Raw genomic sequence first — 23,316 nt, forward strand, 5'->3', positions numbered from 1 at the left:
TGGCTGCAGGTTTTCATTCTAACCCTTTTTTTAATCAGTGACCTGTTTTTCCTCCTAATTAAAGTCTTTTGAATTGATTTTATTTAACTTGCTCTTGAAGACTCAGTCCCCTCAATTGTTCTTTTTCCTTAATTAGCAGACAAACAATAATGAAATGCAAAATGAGCCAAAACAGGACCAGCAAACTGTGTCCATCATAGAAAATCTGAAAACAAAGAAAGGTGAAGGTCTTAGGAATGTTGATCTGCTCAGGTTCATAAAACAATTTAACGGAGCTCTTAGAAAAGAGAAAATCAGCAATTTCAGAAATGTATGCCATTACACAGTGAGGGCAGCAACAAGCCATGGAATTAAAGAACAGGTTTAAATAACAACAAGAATTGGCGCCTAATTAAGCAACTGGTTGGAGTGAAATTGGTTGGAGTTTGAGGCCCTGACTTAGCTGGCGTTCTGTCGGCTCACTCACTTCACATTTCATTTCTGTTTGGGTGAAATTCAAGGAAAGAAATGAAGCAATTCAGAGGAACAAATCTTAAAAAAAAAAGTCAAAATAAATTTTAAATAAGTTTAAATTAGCAGCAAAAACAGGTCACTAACTAAGAAAAGGATTAGAATGAAAACCTACAGCCACTCCCGGACCGGAGTTTGAGCACCCTGGTCTAAACAGTAGGGAATCTCATTTGGGCATGTCAGTGTTGAAGAATTTTGTCTATTTTGTGGAAAACAATAAATACATCAGTTCAATACGACTGACTGTTGTCACACACTTACCGTACACACGGGAGTCAGTTTACGGGCTCATATTAATGTGTTTCTCCACCGGACCATGGGTTAGTGCTGTACTCTAACTCTTTTTCCTCTTTCCTTCTGCAGACCATCAGAAGAACCTGCCTCCTAAAAACAATTACTTCCACTTCTGGTCCCTCAGAACCCGCCTCCTAAAGATGTCATTTCCACTTCTGGTCCCTCCTCTTCCTGTTAGTCAGCTACAGTATATAATGGCCATGTTTATCCCATTGTACCTTCAGTTCTGTTTTGGATTCATTTTTGTAAAGACCTTGCTACTTATTGATTGCTCAGCTTTTTCCATACTGCCAAGTATATGGCGTGTCTACTCCCAAAACTTATTTGTTGTTTGCTTTGTTTAATGATAATAATACATTTTATTTAATAGGCGCCTTTCTTAACAATCAAAGTCACCTTGCAATGAAATGAAACAATATTAATAAAATATAAAAACCAAATGGGATGATAAAATCAAATAGCAATAAGGCACAGAGGTAGTAGCAAACATGCAAAGATAACAGGTAGTAACCGAGTTAAAACTCATAATTGGTATGCCAGTTTGAAAAGATAAGATGAGGGCAGTTTTAAAATGTGTTCTTGAGTCGAGTTGACGGATATGAGAGGGAAGAGAATTCCAGAGTTGAGGAGCACTAGGAGAGACGCTCGAGCTCCCATAGAACAGAGGTGGATGTGTGGTACAGAAAGTCGAGCTGCAGATGAGGATCTGAGTGAGAGAGACGAGGGTGGAGTGAAGTAGGGAGGAGTGAGGTTGTGGAGAGCTTTAAATACGTTAAGAGCAGTATTGTGTTCGGTAGTAAACAGGGAGCCAGTGAAGTTGAGAGAATCGGTGTAATATGTTCAGTGGATTTAGAATAGAAGGTTATTATCCTAGCAGCAGAATTTTGTATAAGTTGTAAGCGATGGATAAGTTTTTGTGGGATGCCAGCTAGAATAGCATTACAGTAATTTATACGTGAGGTGACGAGGGCATTAACTGATACTTCACTACTGTGTTGTGTAAGAACAGGATGAAGTCTAGAAATGTTTCAGAGATGGAAGAAGGCAGTCCGAGAAACATTATTTATATGGGAAGAAAAAGAGAGGGTACTGTCTAGAATGACACCCAGGATCTTAAACTGAGAAGAGATGTTTGTGTTAATGTTGTTAATTAAAATAGAAGAATGATTAACTTTAGCGAGTGTAGATTTAGAACCAATGAGGAGCACCTCAGTTTTATTGCTATTTACTTGGAGAAGGTTGTGGGTCATTCATGACTTTATGTCTTGTAGACAGGCCATAAGAGTAATTGGAGGGAAAACAGAAGTGGATTTAGTGAATAGATAAAAGGTGTATGTCATCAGCATAACAATTAAATTTAATACCATGGTGCTGAAAGATATTACCTATTGGGAAGATACAAATGAGAAAACTACTGTATTTTACACTAGTTAGTGTTGTGTGGTGTCTCTGTCTTGCCGATCTTAGTGCTCATTAAAATGCTTACAGTATAATCTCTCTATTATAATAAAAAAATCTTGGGTCGAGATGTGATTTTCTTAGAGACACTTTAACGTCCCGTGAGACAAGAAAGTGAGGCAAAAGGACAGCTGCTGTACAGGCTTTTCAATGATCGACGTGCAGCACGACATGCAGATCACGCAGCACGGCCTAAGTAGCAGCAGCAAGCCAGCTGATCGAGCATAGAGGAGGTAAAGAATAAATGTATTTCTTTCCCATTGTATCACTGTTTAAGAGGGGGTTTCCGAGGAGCGACTGCATCTCCGTAGTGGTAGCGCTGCTGCCTCGCAGTAAGGAGACCTGGGTTCGCTTCCCGGGTCCTCCCTGCGTGGAGTTTGCATGTTCTCCCCGTGTCTGCGTGGGTTTCCTCCGGGCGCTCCGGTTTCCTCCCACAGTCCAAAGACATGCAGGTTAGGTGGATTGGCGAATCTAGATTGGCCCTAGTGTGTGCTTGGTGTGTGGGTGTGTTTGTGTGTGTCCTGTGGTGGGTTGGCGCCCTGCCCAGGATTGGTTCCCTGCCTTGCGCCCTGTGTTGGCTGGGATTGGCTCCAGCAGACCCCCGTGACCCTGTGTTCGGATTCAGGGGGTTGGAAAATGGATGGCTGGATGGATGTATGTGTGTGTTTGTGTGTATGCATCTAACTAAGCAGTTACTCAGACATTAAAAAGAAAAGCTAATTAATATTATATGTGGTATTTTATTAGATATACAAAAAAAACTATACATAGAATTTTAATTATGCAGATGGATTGAAATGTAAAGTTTTGCTTCTAGAGGAATAATTGTTTCCAGTCTCCTTGGGGTGCGTTCAGCCCCCCTCTTCACAATGGCGTGTAGTGCTGCATGGGAATGGAATAGATAGGGGTTTAGCCAGTGAAGCGAGCAAGTGGGGGAGCCTCCTAGTTTGTTAAAAAAAATAAAAGATGGGAGAGATGGCTACTAAAACAAAAAATACATCCTTGTGTTTATGTAAATTATGTAAATGTTATTTTGCTCACCTGTATTCGTTTTCAAGCTTTGTAAATTGCTCCTTACACTTCTTTAGCTCCTCAGTGAGCTGTGCCACCATATGCTTTTGCTCTTCAACTTTACTGCTGAAGAAACTTATGTTCTCCGCCTTGAGCTTCTCATTCTCCTTCCTGAGATCTGCATTCTGCCTCTTGTACTCGTCCTTATACTTGATTATCTCTTGGTGATTCGTTGCTAGACTCAGGAACCTGTCCTCGAGCTGAGAGCTTTTCTTCTTTTCGCTCTTCAGGTCTTTCTCCATGTCCTCTTTCAGTTTATCAAGGTCCGTGTTGATTTTCTCAAGGCACTGGCAACGCAGCAACACCTCGTCAGCCCGCAGCTTCAGACTGCAGATCAGGAAGGACTGCTCCTCAATCCGCGACCGCAGAAGACGCTTCTCTGTCTCTTCGTCCAGCGGCAGCTCACAGAGGTCCTCTTTAGAAAGGCTGTCATTGTGCACATCCTGTACGTTTAAAGAACACAACTGCTGCTATTTTCCAACACTTCTAAAACACATATTTTTAATCACTGCATTGACACCAATTCAATTATATGAGACGTTTATCAATAATCAAAAAAAGTCCATTAACAATTATTAAAATAAAATGAAATCCTTAGTAATTCTGAAAATATGACAGAATGTCGATTTAACCTTTTCTTTCCTAAAATGATAAATTACATTACTTTTGCAATGGAAACTTGGTAGGAATCGGAAATGCAAACAAGTTATCATTATGAGGCTATAAGATAACCTGAATACCCTTACCTGCATTTACTCTAAGGTAGAAATACTAGCTGTCTGTGGCCTTCAGGATGAACACCAACCTGAAGACTCCCTAGCAGTTTTACTATAAACTTGGAGAGGCGTCAGCTCACTCTTAAGAATTACCCAGTGCAGAGGACGTGGATCCACCTGTGTTTGCTGTGCAGCTGGCCTTCATAAGAAGACACTGGTGATGCCATATCTTAGCCGTATCTCTGGCGTGTGAGTCCTATTAATCTTTGTCTTGAGAAAATACTTCCAGATAGTTAATGTTTTTAGTGGAAACTTCAAGCTTTACCCTCCGTTGCTGAGGTGTTTCACTTGCACATTGTTGAGCTGCAGTGATTGCTTTGTTTTGATGTCCTTTCATCTGTGTCATTAGCACGTCGTCGTTCTTACACGGTGGAATTTTCTACACACAGGCCTTTCGTAGTGAGAAGTGAGGTGCAGGCAAGTGCCAAAAAAATGTAAAGTGCATGCATGCGCCATCTAGTGGTTGTAGTTGAGCATGAGCAGAGCAGACTGCTACATACACACACAGGTCTTCATTTATATATGCATATTAATATAATATAATCTCTATATACCATTTTTACTCGTGTACCACGCGCCCTCGTGTAAGACGCGCACCCTAATTTTTACAAAGAAAATCACGAAAATCCGTTCTGCCCCGTGTACGACACGCGTTGTGATTGTATAGGAAGCGGGTGAGGTTGGAGTAAGACACCGACGTGAATAACGGTAATGGAGACTAATTATGTATCATTTAATTCTTTCCGCACATGATACAGTATATTGTGTTGGAGTACTAACTGTAAGCAGTACCCCTACTGCAGAACGTTCAGTGTTTGTTGCACCATGCTGTGAAAGGTGGGAATGACAAATAGCCCTGTGAAACGAGAAAAGAAAGAACCGTATAGAGACAATCGGTAAAGGACTATAACGGCAAGTGGAAAATTATTGTGCTCACCAGACTATTCCAGTTTAATCATCATCTTCCAATTCGCTGCTGGATTCGGATTCGCCACCGCTACTGACGTCGTCGTCGTTGCTTTCCCATAAGGCGTTGTCTTCGCTTCGCCTCATGTATGACGCGCACCTGATTTTGTAATGCTAATTTTTAGGAAAAAATGTGCGCGTGGTACACGCGTAGATATGGTATATAAAATCCAACATCTGCCTGTCTGTATTTCTGTCCGCTTTTCATGAGAGAACTACTTGATGGACTTAGATAGGGTTTTTTTTTTCTATAATTTGCTTGAACATTCCAGTTGATTTTGCAACTTCTCTCATTGCGCTAAGTATCAAAGTTCGCTTGCAGTACTGATTTATTTGTGTGAGTCCAAGAGACATGCAGTGGGCCAGAGACCTCCTCACTCACGCTCCAGCCTCAGGGCATGTACCTTACCTCCGCTTACCTGGCAAACGAGAGAACTACTAAAAGGATTTAGATCTTTTTTTTTCTATAATTTACTTGAACCTTCTGGTTGATCTTGCGACTTCTCTCATCACACTAAGTATCATAGTTCATGTGCAGGAGCTATATGTTCGCACTAATCCAAGACAGAGGCTGCGGGCCGAAGGGAGGGGGGAAGAGTGACGTCAGGAGTAGAGAGCTGGGCCGGGCCCTCCTCACTGTGCTGTTTCACTACTACGCAGGTAGAACTGCTGGGATGGCTAGTATAATATAATATAATATCCATCCATCCATCCATCCATTTTCCAACCCGCTGAATCCGAACACAGGGTCACGGGGGTCTGCTGGAGCCAATCCCAGGCAACACAGGGCACAAGGCAGGAACCAATTCTGGGCAGGGTGCCAACCCACCGCAATATAATATAATATAATATAATATAATATAATATAATATAATATAATATAATATAATATAATATAATATAATATACAGTGGATTCAGAATGTATTCAGAACCCTTTACTTTCTACATACTTTATTGTGCTGTAGATTTAATGGATACATTTGCTATTTTTGCCCATCAATGTGCACTCAATATTGCATAATGAATGGTGTGCAGAATCAAAATCAAAAACTGTAATCTCTCCTTCCTAGAAGTATTCAGACCCTTTGCTATGGCACCCCAAATGGTGGTCAGATGTGTCCTGTTTGCTTTAACTCTTTCTGAGATGTTTCTAGAACTTGACTGGAGTCCACTTGTGGAAAATTGAACTGACTGGACATCATTTAGAAAGGCACACACATATCTACCTGTGTATGGAATGCTTCACAATACACACTGCATGTCAGGGCAAAAATCAAGTCATGAAGTTAAAGGCACTCTCTGTAGACCTTCTCTGTCAAATTGTGATGCGGCACAGATCAGTGCAAGGGGATAAAAGAATGTCAAAAACTTGGTGTGTTCCCAGGAGCACAGTGGCTTCAATAATTGGGAAATTGAAGAAGTTTAAAACTACCAGGACTCTTCCTAGAGTTGGCTGTCCAGCCAAACTGATTACACGGACAAGATGTCCTTTCTATAATACAGTATTAGGTCAAAGTGCTTCATATTACAACATGAACAAGACCTCAGGATCCACTAATTGCTTGAAATTAGTGCTCTGATATCCAAACTCATGGATATGTTAAGAACTTTGAGTACACAAAACATAAGTTCCAACAAGTTCCAAAAAGTTCCAAAAGCCTTTCCAAAAATGCCAACTAGAGGGGGACATCACCATCAAACCCTGGCTAGTAATAAAAGCAAGCACTGAATCTTTAAAAAATAAAAAGCTTATTCTCACAAAATATATTCAATAACAATGAAGCTCCATGGAGCAGAAGAAACAAAGGAATTTTCCAAAAACACAACGCCAATCCAACATAGTAATCCAGAAATGTAGTCAAACACAGAGCATGAAGGTCAAAATTTCAAAAAGATACCAAGGCACACGCACAACAAAAACACAATTAACTCACCGACTCTGAGAAAGAGAACTAGGCCAGCTGAGTAAAACTTTAAGCTAGTAAAAATAAGTACATAAATTAATAAATGAATAAAGATAAATGGAGTAAACGATGGGAGAGAACCTGCTTCCTCAATTTAAAAGTTTATTCTAAAATGTTTAGAATAGATTAGATCCTGCCATGTTTTGAAAAAGTGTAGAGATCCTCTATGTGAGAATTTGATTTTTTCCAATTTCAAATAGTATATGACATCAGTTACCCACTGACTTAAAACAGGAGAGTTAGGATTCTTCCAGTTGAGCGAGATAAATCTACGTGCCAATAGTGTAGTAAAGGTAATCACAGTTTGTTTGCCCTTCTCCACTTTAAGCCCATCTGGAAGTCCACCAAACACAGCTGTTAGTGGATTAGGAGGGACTGTGACGCCAAGGCTGTCTGAAAGGCACTTAAAGATTTTGGTCCAGAATGATGTTAATTTGATGCAGGCCCAGAACATGTGGCCTAGTGAGGCTGGAACTTGATTGCAGCGTTCGCAGGTTGGATCTTGCCCTGGAAACATTTTGGACAATTTTAAACGAGAGAGGTGTGCTGGATATATAATTTTAAGTTGAATAATTGTATGCTTTGTGCATATAGAGCTCGAGTGAATTCTCTGCATTGCTACTTTCCACTCCTTTTCTGAGATGCTGAGTGAGAGATCCTTTTCCCACTGTACTCTTGGATCTTTGAAAGGGAGGGACTGTAAAATGGTTTTATATATTACAGAAATGAAGTCTGACTCCTCAAGATTGATCAATATTTTTTCCGGCTTAGAGGTAGGTGGGAAGTGAGGAAAATTGGGCAGGTTCTGTTTAACAAAGTTTCGAATTTGAAGGTACTGAAAGAAATGTGTTGCTGGAAAGTTAAATTTGGAATGTAATTGTTCGTAGGATGCAAAGACGTTGTCTATGTACAGATCTCCAAGTGATTTAATCCCAGATGTTTTCCAGACGTTAAAAACTGCGTACGTTTGAGATGGCGGAAAAAGATGGTTCTCGTGCAGAGGTGCCACAGATAAACACTTCTCTATCTTAAAATACTTCCTACATTGGTTCCATATTCTGAGTGAGTGAAGCACAATTGGGCTGTTAGTATATTGCCGATAACTTGTATTTATTGGGGTACAAACCAAGGAATATAAAGAAGTACTGCAGGAATTTATTTCTATTGCGGACCAAGCCTGTGTCTGTTCATCTATTTGCATCCATGTCCAGGTTTTTATAGTTTGTATGTTTGCTGCCCAGTAATAAAATTGAAAGTTAGGTAGAGCCATGCCACCTTCCGCTTTAAGTCTTTGTAGGGTCACCCTTTCATTACGTGGATGTTTTGAATTCCAAATAAATGAGGTTATGGTTGAATCTAATTTCTTAAAAAATATCTATTAATGTATATTGGAATGTTTTGAAATAAAAAGAGAAGCTTAGGAAGGATATTCATCTTAACAATGTTAATTCTTCCAGCTAAAGTGAGATGAAGGGTTGACCATCTATGCAAGTCTTGCTTAATTTTTTCCATAGAGACGGCAAAATTTTGTTGATAAAGAGCTTTTTATGTTTACCCCTAGGTATTTAAACTGATCTGCGATGATAGAAGGGAAGATATTTTTATAATGTTATAATATCCAATTATAATCCAATGTTATAATCCAATGTGGAGTGCTGAACCCTCATAACGCTTAGGACAATATTCTGTTGCCATCTAAGGGACATGATAGCATGCTGCCAAAAAAAATCATGATTTTTTCTATGTTTTGCTACTCTAAATTAACTTATCAGTATTCATGAGTAGGTGGGGCCTTCATCCAAAACACAGCAGCTTGTAAACAAAAAGCTATAAAGCCAGTTTTAGAACAAACTGAAACTGAACCATTAGTTGAATCAAGTGATAGTGATGACAATGTGACAGATGGGAGGTGAAACTGACTCGTACGACACTGTACAACCGAACCGCCATGATATGATGGGTGAATTCGGTCATCTGAAGTATCACTGTGGTGCAAGTAGGTGTGTGGCAGAAATGCAAAATGATGGCGATCAAGTAGAAAAACAAGAAAGATGTTAGTCGTCAAAAGCTCTGTTAACAATGCAACATATGTTATTTGTGTCAGGTGAAATGTGGAAGTCAGTAAGCCATGAGGTGTGGTAGCTAACAATAACACAAATGATGTGTCGATCATGCGGATCAGACTCAGACATTGTACCTTCTCATGCACAAGCAACAGAAAAAATATTAAAAGAAAAGCGAGCAAAGAAACACGCTTCTACTGTCCTGATTGTAACGTCGGGCTGTGACATGTCACACTAAGGACGTGTACTAAATCAGCATCAGTACAACAGTGAACACTTCACATACCTCTTCTACCATATTTATGCTGACGTTTTGGTACTTACTTCTGTAACACGTAATAACACTTTATTGTTGAAAAAAATTCACTGTTTTTGATTTGTTTTCCCGGAGGTCAACATAACAGTATCGAGGCTTCTGGACACTTGATAATTTTCTAAACTAATTATCTACTTTATTTGTAAAGCAGTAAGTGAATACATTACACCAGGGTTTCTAAAACATTTTTTTTTTCTGGTGACCCAATGTTGCCCATCTTAGTGACAAGTGTCAGACTGGCAGATGTCCCTCTTGGAGAGTTCATAGTTTCTCCCATGGAGAACAATTACGCAGACTCATAGTTGTCCCCCTTACAGAATCGCCACTGACAGTCATTGTGGGGTTAAGGGCCTAGAAGAATATTGTCACCGACCATCATCGTGGAGCAATGTTGATTGCTTAAACAATCTGCGACTTCGCAAACCATACGCGACCCAGTCTTATTTTGTATATAAACATCTACACGTGGAAGTGTGTGTGTCTGTGTGGCCTGGAAGTGAGAGGTGGAGTCGGGGTAAGGGCTCCACCTCAGAGGATACGTAAGCGAGGCCAGCACGTCAGCAAAATGAAACCTCCAAAGAAAGACACTCGCTTAACCGCTAATACAGAAGTCAAGCGAGCACATCGGCAAAACGGTATCCCTTTTACTTTTCCTCCATGCCACTAATACACAAGCAAGGCGAGCACGTCGGCAAAATGAAACCTCAGAAGAAATACAAAGTCGCTTAGCCGTTAATGCACAAACGATGCAAGCACATTGGCAAAACAAAACCTCCTAGGAGAGAGATGCTCAGGGTAGTTCCATTCAATTACCTGACATCTTTACATTTCCATTTTTTTTCCTGATGATTTCAATTGTTTCTAGGAACCCAGGCTTTTTATAGCACGGGCTTGCACAGCTAGTTAAATACAACACTGAGTTGTACCCTGTGCAACCTAAAAGGCAGCACCCCGTGACCCATTTTGGGTTGGAACCCACAGTTTAAGAAACGTTGTATTACACTAATTAAAAAAAAATGCAAACAGATGACACATGTAATCAGGCTACTCAGGACCAAACAGTTAAAATGCTCGTACCTGTCCGTTGTCATTTATCTGCTGCTTGGCTCCATTCACATTCTGCCCGAAAGATGCCATGATGGGCTTCTACGGGGTACAGATGAAACTTGAGAAGAAACGTGCCTTTCACTCCAACCCTGATAAACATAAATAGTGAAGAAGGAAAATATGTTAGCCTTCTAGGACATGCAATGTCTACCTTACAAAATAAATCAACAGAATCTGAGCAATAACTGAAAGTGTTACCTTTTAAGGAATTCAGACATGAAGCATTAGTCCTGTGAAGATAGTGCTGATCAACCTAAAAGAGGCGAAATTTGACATAAAAGAGTCAATTACTCAGATGTTCATAGACAGCAGCTTCAGAATGGAGGATACAAAGCATGGTGATAGATAGATAGATAGATAGATAGATAGATAGATAGATAGATAGATAGATAGATAGATAGATAGATAGATAGATAGATAGATAGATAGATAGATAGATAGATAGATAGATAGATAGATAGATAGATAGATAGATAGATAGATAGATAGATAGATAGATACTTTATTAATCCCAAGGGGAAATTCACATACTCCAGCAGCAGCATACTGATAAAGAAAAAATAAAATGATAGTGATAAAAATGCAGGTATAAAGACAGACAATAACTTTGAATAATGTTAACGTTTACCCCCCCGGGTGGAATTGAAGAGTCGCATAGTGTGAGGGAGGAACGATCTCCTCAGTCTGTTACTGGAGCAGGATGGTGACAGCAGTCTGTCGCTGAAGATGCTCCTCTGTCTAGAGATGATACTGTTTAGTGGATGCAGTAGATTCTCCATGATTGACAGGAGTCTGCTCAGCGCCCGTCGCTCTGCCACGGATGTCAAACTGTCCAGCTCCGTGCCTACAATAGAGCCTGCCTTCCTCACCAGTTTGTCCAGGCATGAGGCGTCCCTCTTCTTTATGCTGCCTCCCCAGCACACCACCGCGTAGAAAAGGGCGCTCGCCACAACAGTCTGAGCAGACGACCCCAAATGTGTAAAAATATCGATATCCACATGTAGTCTGGAATTTACTTACGCTTTCAAAAAGATAGATTGGTAGTAATGAGTGTTACAATCAGCAGGGATACCCACATGTACAATGGAAATATTAATAATTTAGCTATGGAGCAATATATTTAGCGAGGTGGTCATTATGCTAAACTTCCCCCTGGGATAAACCAATCAATCAATCAGTCTGTCTGTCTGTTATACAGTATAATACCTTTATCAATGATAGAGTGCTTTCCTCTCCCACTCTGTTTTATAGTGCTTTTAAAACCTAGCAGTCTGTCTATCTATCTTAAAGTATAAAAATCAACCCTTCTGCTCATACAGTTTTGAGAGCCAGAAGCCTCTGACGTAAGGCATCCTAGATAGAATGCCAAGCAACAACATGGCACTGTGATGTTGCACGTCGGCTCCATGCTACTGGTTGGATCCCGGAGAGCCTCTTGAACCTGCTAACGTACCCGAGGGATGAGCCAGCAGATTAGGACACAACATAAAGCAAGTTTTACCACAGGCACACTCATAGGCATATATATATAGGGTCAATTAACATTACCCATATCCACAGATATAGCATCTTTTATAGAGTACATCTTCAGAAGATGTACCTTCACAAAGGAGCATCATCACTACGCACATCACCACAAATGCCAACCACAAACCCTGGCTGACCACAGAGGTGTATGCCCTGCTGGGACCTCATAATGCTGCCTTCAAATCCAGTGGCAGCACAGCTCTTAGAACAACTAGAGCCGACCTGAACTGGGCTATCAGAATAGCAAATCCAACATATGGCCACATTCAAGACTCCAAAGACATCAGAAGGCAGTGGCAGGGAATTCAAACAACTGTCTTCTTAAGAAATACTTATGAAGGCCTTGAAATTAGTTCATTATTTTTGGGTCTGGCACCTCCTGACTTACCGGCACGAGAAACTCTTGACATATGATATACCGTTAGACTCATCTCGATGTCTAGTTATGCAAGATATCAAGCTTTTTGGCTTCTAGACCCCAAAAAATCCTAGTTTTTTTAGGCCATTTTTGACCATATTTTGTGCCCATCACCCTTGTAACAAAGAGCAAACCAATTGGTGTCTTCAGCAAAAACGATCAGACGTTGTATATGCCACGTCAACAGACCCCAGGGGTTCAGCCCCTAGTGGGATATGAGAGGTCAAAGTTACTCCTTTTTCACTTCACTATTAATAAAGGCCTGTTTTTTTAAATAATTCTATGGCTCTTTAGTATTCTCATTCTGCCCACACCAGTCATGTCCAAAATGGATTTTCCTATTTCTCAGGTTACCATCCAAATATTTTTTTGGACCAGAGTGTGACGATGCATGTCCTGCTCTAAGCTCCCATCTTGCGTTTGGTAGCCCTGAACCCGACATCATCTGTATTGTCACCAAGATGAGCTGACAAATGAGGACAATTCTCAAATGAAGCCAGGGTGCAAGAATGCCAGGTGCTTTTATTCCAAAATCAACAAAACAAAGTCCAAACAAAACGTGCAGTGCATCATAGGTTCAATAAATCCATAAAAACAAGTGTTCGGTGGGAATAAAAACCAGAAATAAATAAATCCGATAAAATCTGAGGTTAAAAATGCAGTCTCACTCTTCCCGGTCTTAGCCCACCTCCGTCTCTCATTCTCCCCGGTTCACCCATAACTCCTGCATCCGGCGGAGACCCAACAGTCACAAGCTCCTTTCGGCCGACCTCCATCTTGGCTTCCATAAGGACATCACTGCCAGACCGTCCGAGGTTGGCTCTCCTCCCTTTATTCTTCGCGCTCACGCAGTCGCTCCTCAGATCCCTCAGGAGGACACCTGCCTTGCTCACCCCACTCCAATAGAACATTCAATGGGATGAACTAGCCTCTAGAGTGCCACAACCTAACGCTCCTTCATGGGGCCCCAGCTCGTGCGGTCTCCTCCTTACAGGCGGCCAGATCGTAGCTGCTAAGATGGTTCTTTCACATCCTTTAACCTCCTTTTTCTTCTTCTATACATCTATCCCCTTTCCTAGTGTCGACCTGTATATATACATACCCCCGTGCCTCCATGGCCGCAGCGCCTTAATCACAAGCCGCAGGAAGCCAATAAAGCAATTGAGGACGATCGCACCTACACGTGCAGGTGCGACTCGCTCCAACTACCCCCTTAACTCTCGCCCACGGAGAATGACATGGCTATACGGAATTAAAACCTGGCCCTTATATTTTAAAGCCATGGACCCGCTATACTACACAGAGCAGATCAGCATTTCTCAGACCTATCATATTTTAATGTGACAGATAACACATTAAGGACACAGATACACACGTGGCGATTGAGTTAGCCTGGTCGCATTCTGGCTACCTTGCCATCTCATTATTGTTTTGGCTGCTCATTAAAGAAGAAATTCTGAGAAAGGCTCCAGCTTCCCAACAGCTTGGTTCAGGATAAAGTACAATACAATATCATTTATTTTTGTATAGCCCAAAATCACACAAGGAGTGCCACAATGGGCTTTAACCGGCCCTGCCTTTTGAGAGTCCCCCCAAGCCTAGACTCTCTAAAAAGAAAAGAGAAGAAACCTTGGGAAAGACACAACAAAGAGAGACCCCTGTCCAGGTAGGTTGGGCGTGCAGTGGGTGTCAAAAACAAAAAGGGGGGGGGGGAATACAACATAATACATAGAACAGAATACAAGTAATCCTCAATACAATATAACACTGCAATAGAAATATTACAAGTACAGAGCAGAATTCAACAGTGAGTTTCAATAATGGATAGATGGATGAAATAATTAAAATGGAAGTCAATTTAAATCAAGACAACTTAACGATAGTAATGGGTTAACAATGGAGAAAGTGCCTGGAATGAACAACTGCAGCCAAAGCTGCCCTCTAAGAACAGAGTTAGACACCCCTGCTATACAGATTTTAAAATAAATTATCACCACAAAAGCATAACATAGACATAAATATCTGAAACACACGCACTCTAAATCAATTCTTCTGACAGCATTTGTAGATCTTTGTATCAAGTTACCCAGCGGCGAGTGTCACTGTCATGTTTCTCGACTCAGGAACTTGGTAGGAACTTGGTCTGGACTGACGTTTTCTTATCATTTGAACTTGATTACATTTTTAAAATAGAGATCTATAACAAACAGATATAATTAATAAAACACACTGACGTGTCTTTCATTCTACAGGGAGGCATTGCACTTCTTACCCAGCGACGTCATAACGGATCTGGGGAGCATGTGGTTTAGCTAGCTGGGTATATCCAAGTTTAGAAAGTACAAAAGAGGGTAAATTAATATCATGTCGGATAGAAAATAAGGAGAATTTTCTGGTTTGACTTGGATATACCACATAAGAGGAAATTTACATATATATATTGGAGAGAATGATCCTAAAAATTAGGTTTAAAAAATGAAGATGAGTCCTTCTCAAAGTCCCAGTTTCATACTTTCTCCCCCTTTTGAGAGTGAAGTAGATGATTCCATTCCACCTTCTGTGTCTTACATTTATTTGCTAAGCAGAAGCTTTTATGTCCAAGGTTGTCCAGCATTAGGATGACAGTGCAGGGGTCGATCTAAACTTGAAAGTATTGTTCGGTGCATCCGGAAAGTATTCACAGCACATCACTTTTTCCACATTTTGTTATGTTACAGCCTTATTCCAAAATGGATTAAATTAATTTTTTTCCTCAGAATTCTTCACACAACACCCCATAATGACAACGTGAAAAAAGTTTACTTGAGGTTTTTGCAAATTTATTAAAAATAAAAAAATTGAGAAAGATCATGTACATAAGTAGTCACAGCCTTTGCTCAATACTTTGTCGATGCACCTTTGGCAGCAATTACAGCCTCAAGTCTTTTTGAATATGATGCCACAAGCTTGGCACACCTATCCTTGGCCAGTTTCGCCCATTCCCCTTTGCAGCACCTCTCACGCTCCATCAGGTTGGATGGGAAGCATCGGTGCACAGCCATTTTAAGATCTCTCCAGAGATGTTCAATCGGATTCAAGTCTGGGCTCTGGCTGGGCCACTCAAGGACATTCACAGAGTTGTCTTGAAGCCACTCCTTTGATATCTTGGCTGTGTGCTTAGGGTCGTTGTCCTGCTGAAAGATGAACCATCACCCCAGTCTGAGGTCAAGAGCGCTCTGGAGCAGGTTTTCATCCAGGATGTCTCTGTACATTGCTGCAGTCATCTTTCCCTCTATCCTGACTAGTCTCCCAGTAACTGCCGCTGAAAAACATCCCCACAGCATGATGCTGCCACCACCATGCTTCACTGTAGGGGTGGTATTGGCCTGGTGATGAGCGGTGCCTGGTTTCCTCCAAACGTGACACCTGGCGTTCACACCAAAGAGTTCAATCTTTGTCTCATCAGACCAGAGAATTTTCTTTCTCATGGTCTGAGAGTCCTTCAGGTGCCTTTTGGCAAACTCCAGGCGGGCTGCCATGTGCCTTTTACTAAGGAGTGGCTTCCGTCTGGCCAATCTACCATACAGGCCTGATTGGTGGATTGCTGCAGAGACGGTTGTCCTTCTGGAAGGTTATCCTCTCTTCACGGAGGACCTCTGGAGCTCTGACAGAGTGACCATCGGGTTCTTGGTCACCTCCCTGACTAAGGCCCTTCTCCCCCGATCACTCAGTTTAGATGGCTGGCCAGCTCTAGGAAGTGTCCTGGAGGTTTCGAACTTCTTCCACTTACGGATGATGGAAGCCACTGTGCTCTTTGGGACCTTCAAAGCAGCAGAAATTTTTCTGTAACCTTCCCCAGATTTGTGCCACGAGACAATCCTGTCTCGGAGGTCTGCAAATTCCTTTGACTTCATGCTTGGTTTGTGCTCTGACATGAACTGTCAACTGTGGGACCTTATATAGACAGGTGTGTGCCTTTCCAAATCATGTCCAGTCAACTGAATTTACCACAGGTGGACTCCAGTTAAGCTGCAGAAACATCTCAAGGATGATCAGGGGAAACAGGATGCACCTGAGCTCAATTTTGAGCTTCACGGCAAAGGCTGTGAATACTTATGTACATGTGCTTTAACAATTTTTTTATTTTTAATAAATTTGCAAAAATCTCAAGTATACTTTTTTCACGTTGTCATTATGGGGTGTTGTATGTAGAATTCTGAGGAAAAAAAATGAATTGAATCCATTTTGGAATAAGGGAATAAGGCTGTAACGTAACAAAATGTGGAAAAAGTGATGCGCTGTGAATACTTTCCGGATGCACTGTATATTCAAGAAAATAATGAACTGCAAAATATGCATTTGAAGTAAACGGTGTGTTGCACTCTGTCAAAAGGACTGGCGTTAAGAGAGCCGATAATGAGGAGCCACAGGAGATGCAGCTATCAGTACTCAAATCAGCCGAATCAACAAATCTGCATAATGACACCAGGAAAATCAGGGAGAAGGCTCATCCACCTTCTGAATACACAAGAAACCAAAGTTTTCTTTCTAATTGGAAATTAAGACATCCCACAACAAAATAGCCACCATGTTTTAACACGCTGTACATCCATAGACCACAATGCTTATCTACGCTCTGTGTGTTGTCATATAGTGATGCGACAGTTAAAATGACAGAAAGATACTGTAGTAGACAGAGGCACATCTCATATGCGTGTAGCTGTGGTGGTCTACATGTTTGTGTGTCTGTATCTCTCCACTGTCATAGAACTCATTACAATGTGCAAATTACTTTTTAAGCTTCAGTTACCTTGTGCCATTGAGCTCCTGAATGGATAACAGCAATTGTAGCTTTTTATTTCATCTCAGCTTCAAGCATCTTTTGCTCTCTCTCTGATACCCCAGCGGCAGCATAAAAACACACGGACTGGAGGAATTGGGGGCGGGTGTTTTAGGAAGAAGTCGTGTGGGTGGAGCCTTTGCAGTGCAGGATTTCCCCACTACTCAATACACTGTTTTATAATGGGTTATCCGCAGACACATATTCTAATTTAAGAATCACGTCTGGCCCACATGACTAATCCTAGTAATCACAGGGCACTAGGTAAGAGTAACACCTGGACAGGGTACCAGCCCAATGTAAGGCAAACACACACATACACAAACACACACACACACCCCACACTCATCTAACCAACTCTGACAGCACCTTTTCCCATTCAGTGTATCTTTTGTATGGTGGTCTTCACCGAGTATGGGCTCAGGGCACTGAATCCAATTCAGAGGTACAAAGCAAATTTAAAAATGTACAAAATGCATCATGTACATGCAAAAACATACAGTCAGGCATTTTCTAATCCGCTTAGTCCTGAACAGGGTTGCTGGGGGTCTGCTGGAGCCAGAAATGGCTAAACACACAGTAAAACAAAGCAATTTGAAACTGATTAACATAAATATTGCATCTCATGACTGCATGAAGTTGGAGCCAGTCAGACCACCATCAAGAGTAAGGCAAGAACTAACACTGGACAGGGTACTAGAATATCACAGCAGGGCACACATTAGAACAATTTTGTGGAGAACAAGCCACTTGGACAATCCTGTACGCCGATGATGTTGTGTTTACAGAGGAAACCCATCAGGCCTTAGAAGATCTTACACGGCTATGGAAAACACAGCTCGAAGTATATGGTCTCCGATTGAATATCAAAGAAATGTAATATATGGAGTGTGGCACGCAGACCAATGGGACAAAGAGCTCACAAAGCTCACTGAATTGAAATACCTGGGATTGTTCATCTGTACAGATGGTGACACCCTCCTGGACATCTGAGCTCAAGTCAACACAGCTTGGCAGAACTGGCACCAGGTCACTGGTGTCCTCTGTGACTGCAAGATCCCAAACTGTTTCAAAGGGAAGATCTACAAAGCGGTCGTCTGCCCAGCGGCCATCTATGGGGCCAAATGCTGGCCAGCCTCCACCAAGCACAAGCAAGCATCGCAAGTCATGGAGATGCGAATGCTGCGATGGACACTCTGCCTCACCAGATTTCATCGTATTACTAAAGAAGATGTCTGGAAGTTCACATGTGTGGCACCGATTGATGAGAGGCTTCGTAGTACACAGCTCCAATGGTATGGCCACGTCATCCAAAGTGACGACAGCTTGATGGCCAATGCCTGAGCCCATGGGGCAAGTGACCACAAGGAAGACTGAAAAAACGCTGGTTTGACTGAATCAGAGAGGATATGCAGCAAGTCAACATCGCCCCTGAGGACGCCCTTGAATAGAACATGTGGAGATTGGCGTTATCAACCCTGCAAGAAAGTGGGAAAACAGCTAGGAAGAAGAAGAGGCCACTTAGCTCAACAAGCTCCTCAGCCCAATTCACCTCATTTCTCCAAAATAACATCAAATTGAGTTTTGAAAATCCTGTATGCATTATTGATACTAGTTCTATAAAATTGTACTTGAATGACATGATCCTAAGACTTTGGTTCAAATAAGATAATATACAGTAGACGATTATATAAATAATAGGCTGTCTCTCACATATAAGACAATATCATTTAGCAGTGAGTGATGCACTCTTAAAAATACCAGTTCCATAATGGCACTTTACTGGGTTGTGTGGTTCCTCATAGAGCATACTGCTTGACAATAGAATCAGATAATTGGGGAAAGGGTTCTTTTTGGCTTTGAAAAAGTTTGAAATATCGGGTTAAAACAAATCTTTATTGTATACTGAGCTACCTAGTAGGGTAGAAGGAATCAAGAAAATCTGAACTTGGCCTCGGTGGTGGTAGGAAGCAGGAATGATTTTAATATCATGAAAATATTGGTCCTTCATAAACTTGTTATTGTCCGTTCATAACGATTTATGAAGCCTATTTAATAAATAAAGGTTCCTTCTGGAACGTTCTTGTGGAAAAATAGTTCCCCTTTAGCACTGATCTGAAAAACCACCCTGGCACCTTTACTTTCATGAGTGTGAGAAGCTCCCAGAGGAAAGTGACATTGAGGCAGAGCAGACCGTGGAGATGACGCGTTGGGAAATACGGATAAATAACAATACGAAACTGTGTGTAAATCCTTTAAACATTTACTCGAACTTTCAACATGCTTCAAAAGAGTGGTAATTAAAACCTGTTTACACAGACACCAGTGAAATTGTAGTATAAGCGCTTTGAAAAAGCGATCACTGTGTTTAGGCATATAGCATCGCCTCTTTTTAGCTCACATATCACATGGGAAAGCAAATCAGGAAAAACATACGTGCGTGCGACCCATTACGTCGTTAACCATTAAAAAAAAGGAGGGGGGGGGGGGGGGGGGGTTTGCGAATGAAAAAAAATTGTTAAAAAGTTTGTAAAATCAGCTTCCATTTTTTTATTTATATTTTTTCAATAACTTTATATATATTTGTATTTCCCTTGATTACGATCCGCTCATGTGAAAAAAACAAAAACTGCGAACAAATGCACATATTTAGAAATATAATACTACAGAAAATTAAGACATGATGTTGACCTTACGTTTCTTTTGCATGTTCACTCCTCTGTATAAACGTGGGTATAGTTCATAAATAGATACATAAATAAATCACTGCACCTCTATTTGTCGTCTTCCATCGCCTCAAGCAGAGCTCGTGAACGAGGGCTGCTCACTTTACCGTTGAGCGACGCCTCCTTGGTTGCTATAGCAATGATGGTACGGCGACCTCCGAGGGACAATCTACTTATTACTTCCATTCACCGAGGCGATAACAAGGTAACACATTAATGTTATGTTTTGACGGACGTATTTATCAATGTGGACTGTTCAGTATTCGGGAAATAAGAACAGGCCAGTAATGACATTTCAGAATTGTCTAATTCAGGCGTACTCAGAGGAGTATTGCAAACCGAAATGGTGTTACTGTACCTAGTATATTATTTAATAACTAACAAATAAGCAGGGACCGTTGTCATACTCACGTATTTTTTGTTACTCTTATACATTTTTATACTGAAAACATTATATTCCCGTTTTCTCAAAACATTCTTGTATTAAGCTGATTTAACAATAAGATTTATGCAGATGATGTTTTATTTGCACAAAGTGTGATATTTTACATAAAATTCCCCTATTTTGTTACCGCGTGTAAACTCCGAATCTGCTGAACACTCCATATGTAGTGGTAACGGTCTGATTTTAAAAGCCAAAAGAAGGTATACGTCAACTTCAAAAAAGAAGACTTTAACAACTTTTAACTTAGTCTTTTCGAGAATCCATTTCTAAAGTTGTCCTGCGGAGGGTTGGCACCCTGCCCGGGATTGGTTCCTGCCATGTGCCCTGTGTTGACTGGGATTGGCTCCAGCAGACCCCGTGACCCTGTGTTCGGATTCAGCGGGTTGGAAAATGGATGGATGGAGTTCTAAAGTTTTAACGCACCAGTAGATGGCGCTGCAACCTCGTACTTCTGGCATCTCCGACTCCGGCCATTATTGCGGCAGTACAGTCGTGGCCAAAAGTTTTGAGAATGACACAAATACTGGTTTTCGTAAAGTCTGCTGCTTCACTGTTTCTAGATCTTTTTGTCAGACGTTTGTATGGTATACTGAAGTATATTAATTTCATATTAAATTGTTTTGCCTTAGTTTTAATTGACGTGACTCAGATACTTTAGTTGTTTCTTTTTCCTTAATGAGCAGCCAAACAATAATGAGACACAAAAACAAGCCGCCACATGACCAGCTAACCTGGAAATTAAGAAAGGTGAAGGTCTCGGTTATGTTGGTCTGCTCAGGTCACCAAAACATCTTAGAAAAATCAGAAAATCACCAGTCAGCTGCTGCAGAATAAGAGTAGCATCAAGTCCTGAATTTCAATAACAGTTTTAATTAACAGCAAGAATTGGCTTCTCATTAAGAGACTGGTTGGAGTGAAACTGGTTGGAGTTTGAAATCCCAGTTTAGCTGGTCGTCTGTTGGCTTATTTCACATCTTATTTCTGTTTGGCTGTCATTTAATGAAGAAACAAATTAATTTAGAGAACTGAATCCTTAAAAACAGGGCCATTAAAATGAACGGAAAAGGAGTTAATTATCAGTGAAAACTGGCCACTGATTAGAAAAAGAGTTAGATTAAAAACCTCTAGCCACTGTGGCCCACCAGGACTGGAGTTAGATACCCCTGCTCTAAAGTTTACTCAGAATGGGCGCAAAAGCCAAACATCATCCAATGAGCGCTCGATACACAGATGAAAATGCCTTGTTGTTGATGAGAGTGGTCAGAAGAGAATGGCTGGACTGGTTTGACGTGACAGAAAGGATGTGGTAGCTCAGGTAACCACTCTCTACAGCTGTGGTGAGAAGAAAAGTATCTCAGAATGCACAACACATCAAAATCTTGAGGTGGATGGGCTACAACAACAGAAGACCACTTTGGGATTCCACTCCTGCCAGGCCAAGAACAGAAAGCTGAGGCTGCAGTGGGCACAAGGTCACCAAAACTAGACAGTTGAAGACCTGTTCTGATGAATCTCCATATCTGCTGAGACACAAAGGGTCAAAACTGGGCACCAACAGGATGGATCCATGCATCATACCTGCCGTGTGCCAATGCTTTGTGTAATGGTGTGGGGAATATTTTCTTGGCACACTTTAGGTCTATAAATGTCAATCAAGCATTGCTTGAATACCACAGCCTATCTGAGTATTGTTGCTGACCACATGAATCCATCTTCTAATGGTTACATTTCAGAATGATAACGTGCCATGAAACAAAGCAAAGGTTGTCTCAAACTGGTGTCACGAACATGACGATGAGTTCAGTGTTCTAAATCTGAATCTAGTAGGAGATCTTTAGGATGTGGTAGAATGGGAGATTAGAAGCATGGATGTGTGGCTGACAAATCTGCAGAAACTGAGGGATGCAATCATGTCAACATGGATCAGAATCTCAAAGGAATGTCTGGAATATCTTGTGGAATCCATGCTATGAAGACTTGGGGCTGTTCTGAGAGTAAAAGGAGCCCAGTATTAATCGAGTGGTCCTAATCATTCGCTAAGTGAATGTAGATCAGGGGTCCCCAACTCCATTCCTGGAGGGCTGCAGTGGCTGCAGCTTTTCATTCTAACCCTTTTCTTAATTAGTTACCTGTTTTTGCTGCTAATTAACCTTTTTGGAATTAATTTTATTTAACTTGCTCTTGAAGACTCAGACCCCTTAATTGTTGCTTCTTCCTTAATTAGCAGCCAAACAATACTGAGATGCAAAATGAGCCAATACAGGACCAGCAAACTGTGTCTATCATATAATAACCTGAAAATAAAGAAAGATGAAGGTCACAGGAATGCTGATCTGCTCAGGTCCTCAAAACATTTTTAAAGTGCTCTTAGAAAAGAGAAAATCAACAATTTTGGGAAAATATGCCATGGAATTAAACAGGGGTGTCTAACTCTGGGCCTGGATAGCCGCAGTGGCTGCAGGTTTTCATTCTAACCCTTTTCCTAATCAGTGATCAGTTTTCACTGCTAATTAACTCCTTTTCCCTTCATTTTACTAGATAGATAGATAGATAGATAGATAGATAGATAGATAGATAGATAGATAGATAGATAGATAGATAGATAGATAGTTAGATAGATAGATAGATAGATAGATAGATAGATAGATACTTTATTAATCCCCAAGGGGAAATTCACATACTCAAGCAGCAGCATACTGATAAAAACAATATTAATTAAAGAGTGATAAAAATGCAGTGCAAGTTAAAAAAAATGCAAGGCAGAGAGTGCGAGGCCGGTATAACAGTCAATAACCTTGTGTAGTGTTAACGTTTAACCCCCCAGGTGGAACTGAAGAGTCGCCATACTTTAAAG

General features: G+C 41.0%; 1 protein-coding gene across 1 annotated transcript in view; it reads right to left on the minus strand.

The window, feature by feature from the left end:
• The window catches only part of zgc:172182 (coiled-coil domain-containing protein 89), a 50,384-nt gene extending 30,241 nt beyond the window's left edge, over nt 1–20,143 (minus strand). Inside the window, exons 1-4 of the mRNA XM_028791568.2 lie at nt 20,064–20,143; nt 10,726–10,780; nt 10,498–10,616; nt 3,304–3,776 (exon numbers count right to left, since the gene is read on the minus strand). Coding sequence (XP_028647401.2) covers nt 3,304–3,776; nt 10,498–10,557 — 533 coding nt within the window. The 5' untranslated portion in view covers nt 10,558–10,616; nt 10,726–10,780; nt 20,064–20,143. The remainder of the gene's footprint in view (nt 1–3,303; nt 3,777–10,497; nt 10,617–10,725; nt 10,781–20,063) is intronic.
• Nucleotides 20,144–23,316: the final 3,173 nt, after the last annotated feature.

Source organism: Erpetoichthys calabaricus, chromosome 8 (assembly GCF_900747795.2).
Source record: "Erpetoichthys calabaricus chromosome 8, fErpCal1.3, whole genome shotgun sequence".
NCBI lineage: Eukaryota > Metazoa > Chordata > Cladistia > Polypteriformes > Polypteridae > Erpetoichthys > Erpetoichthys calabaricus.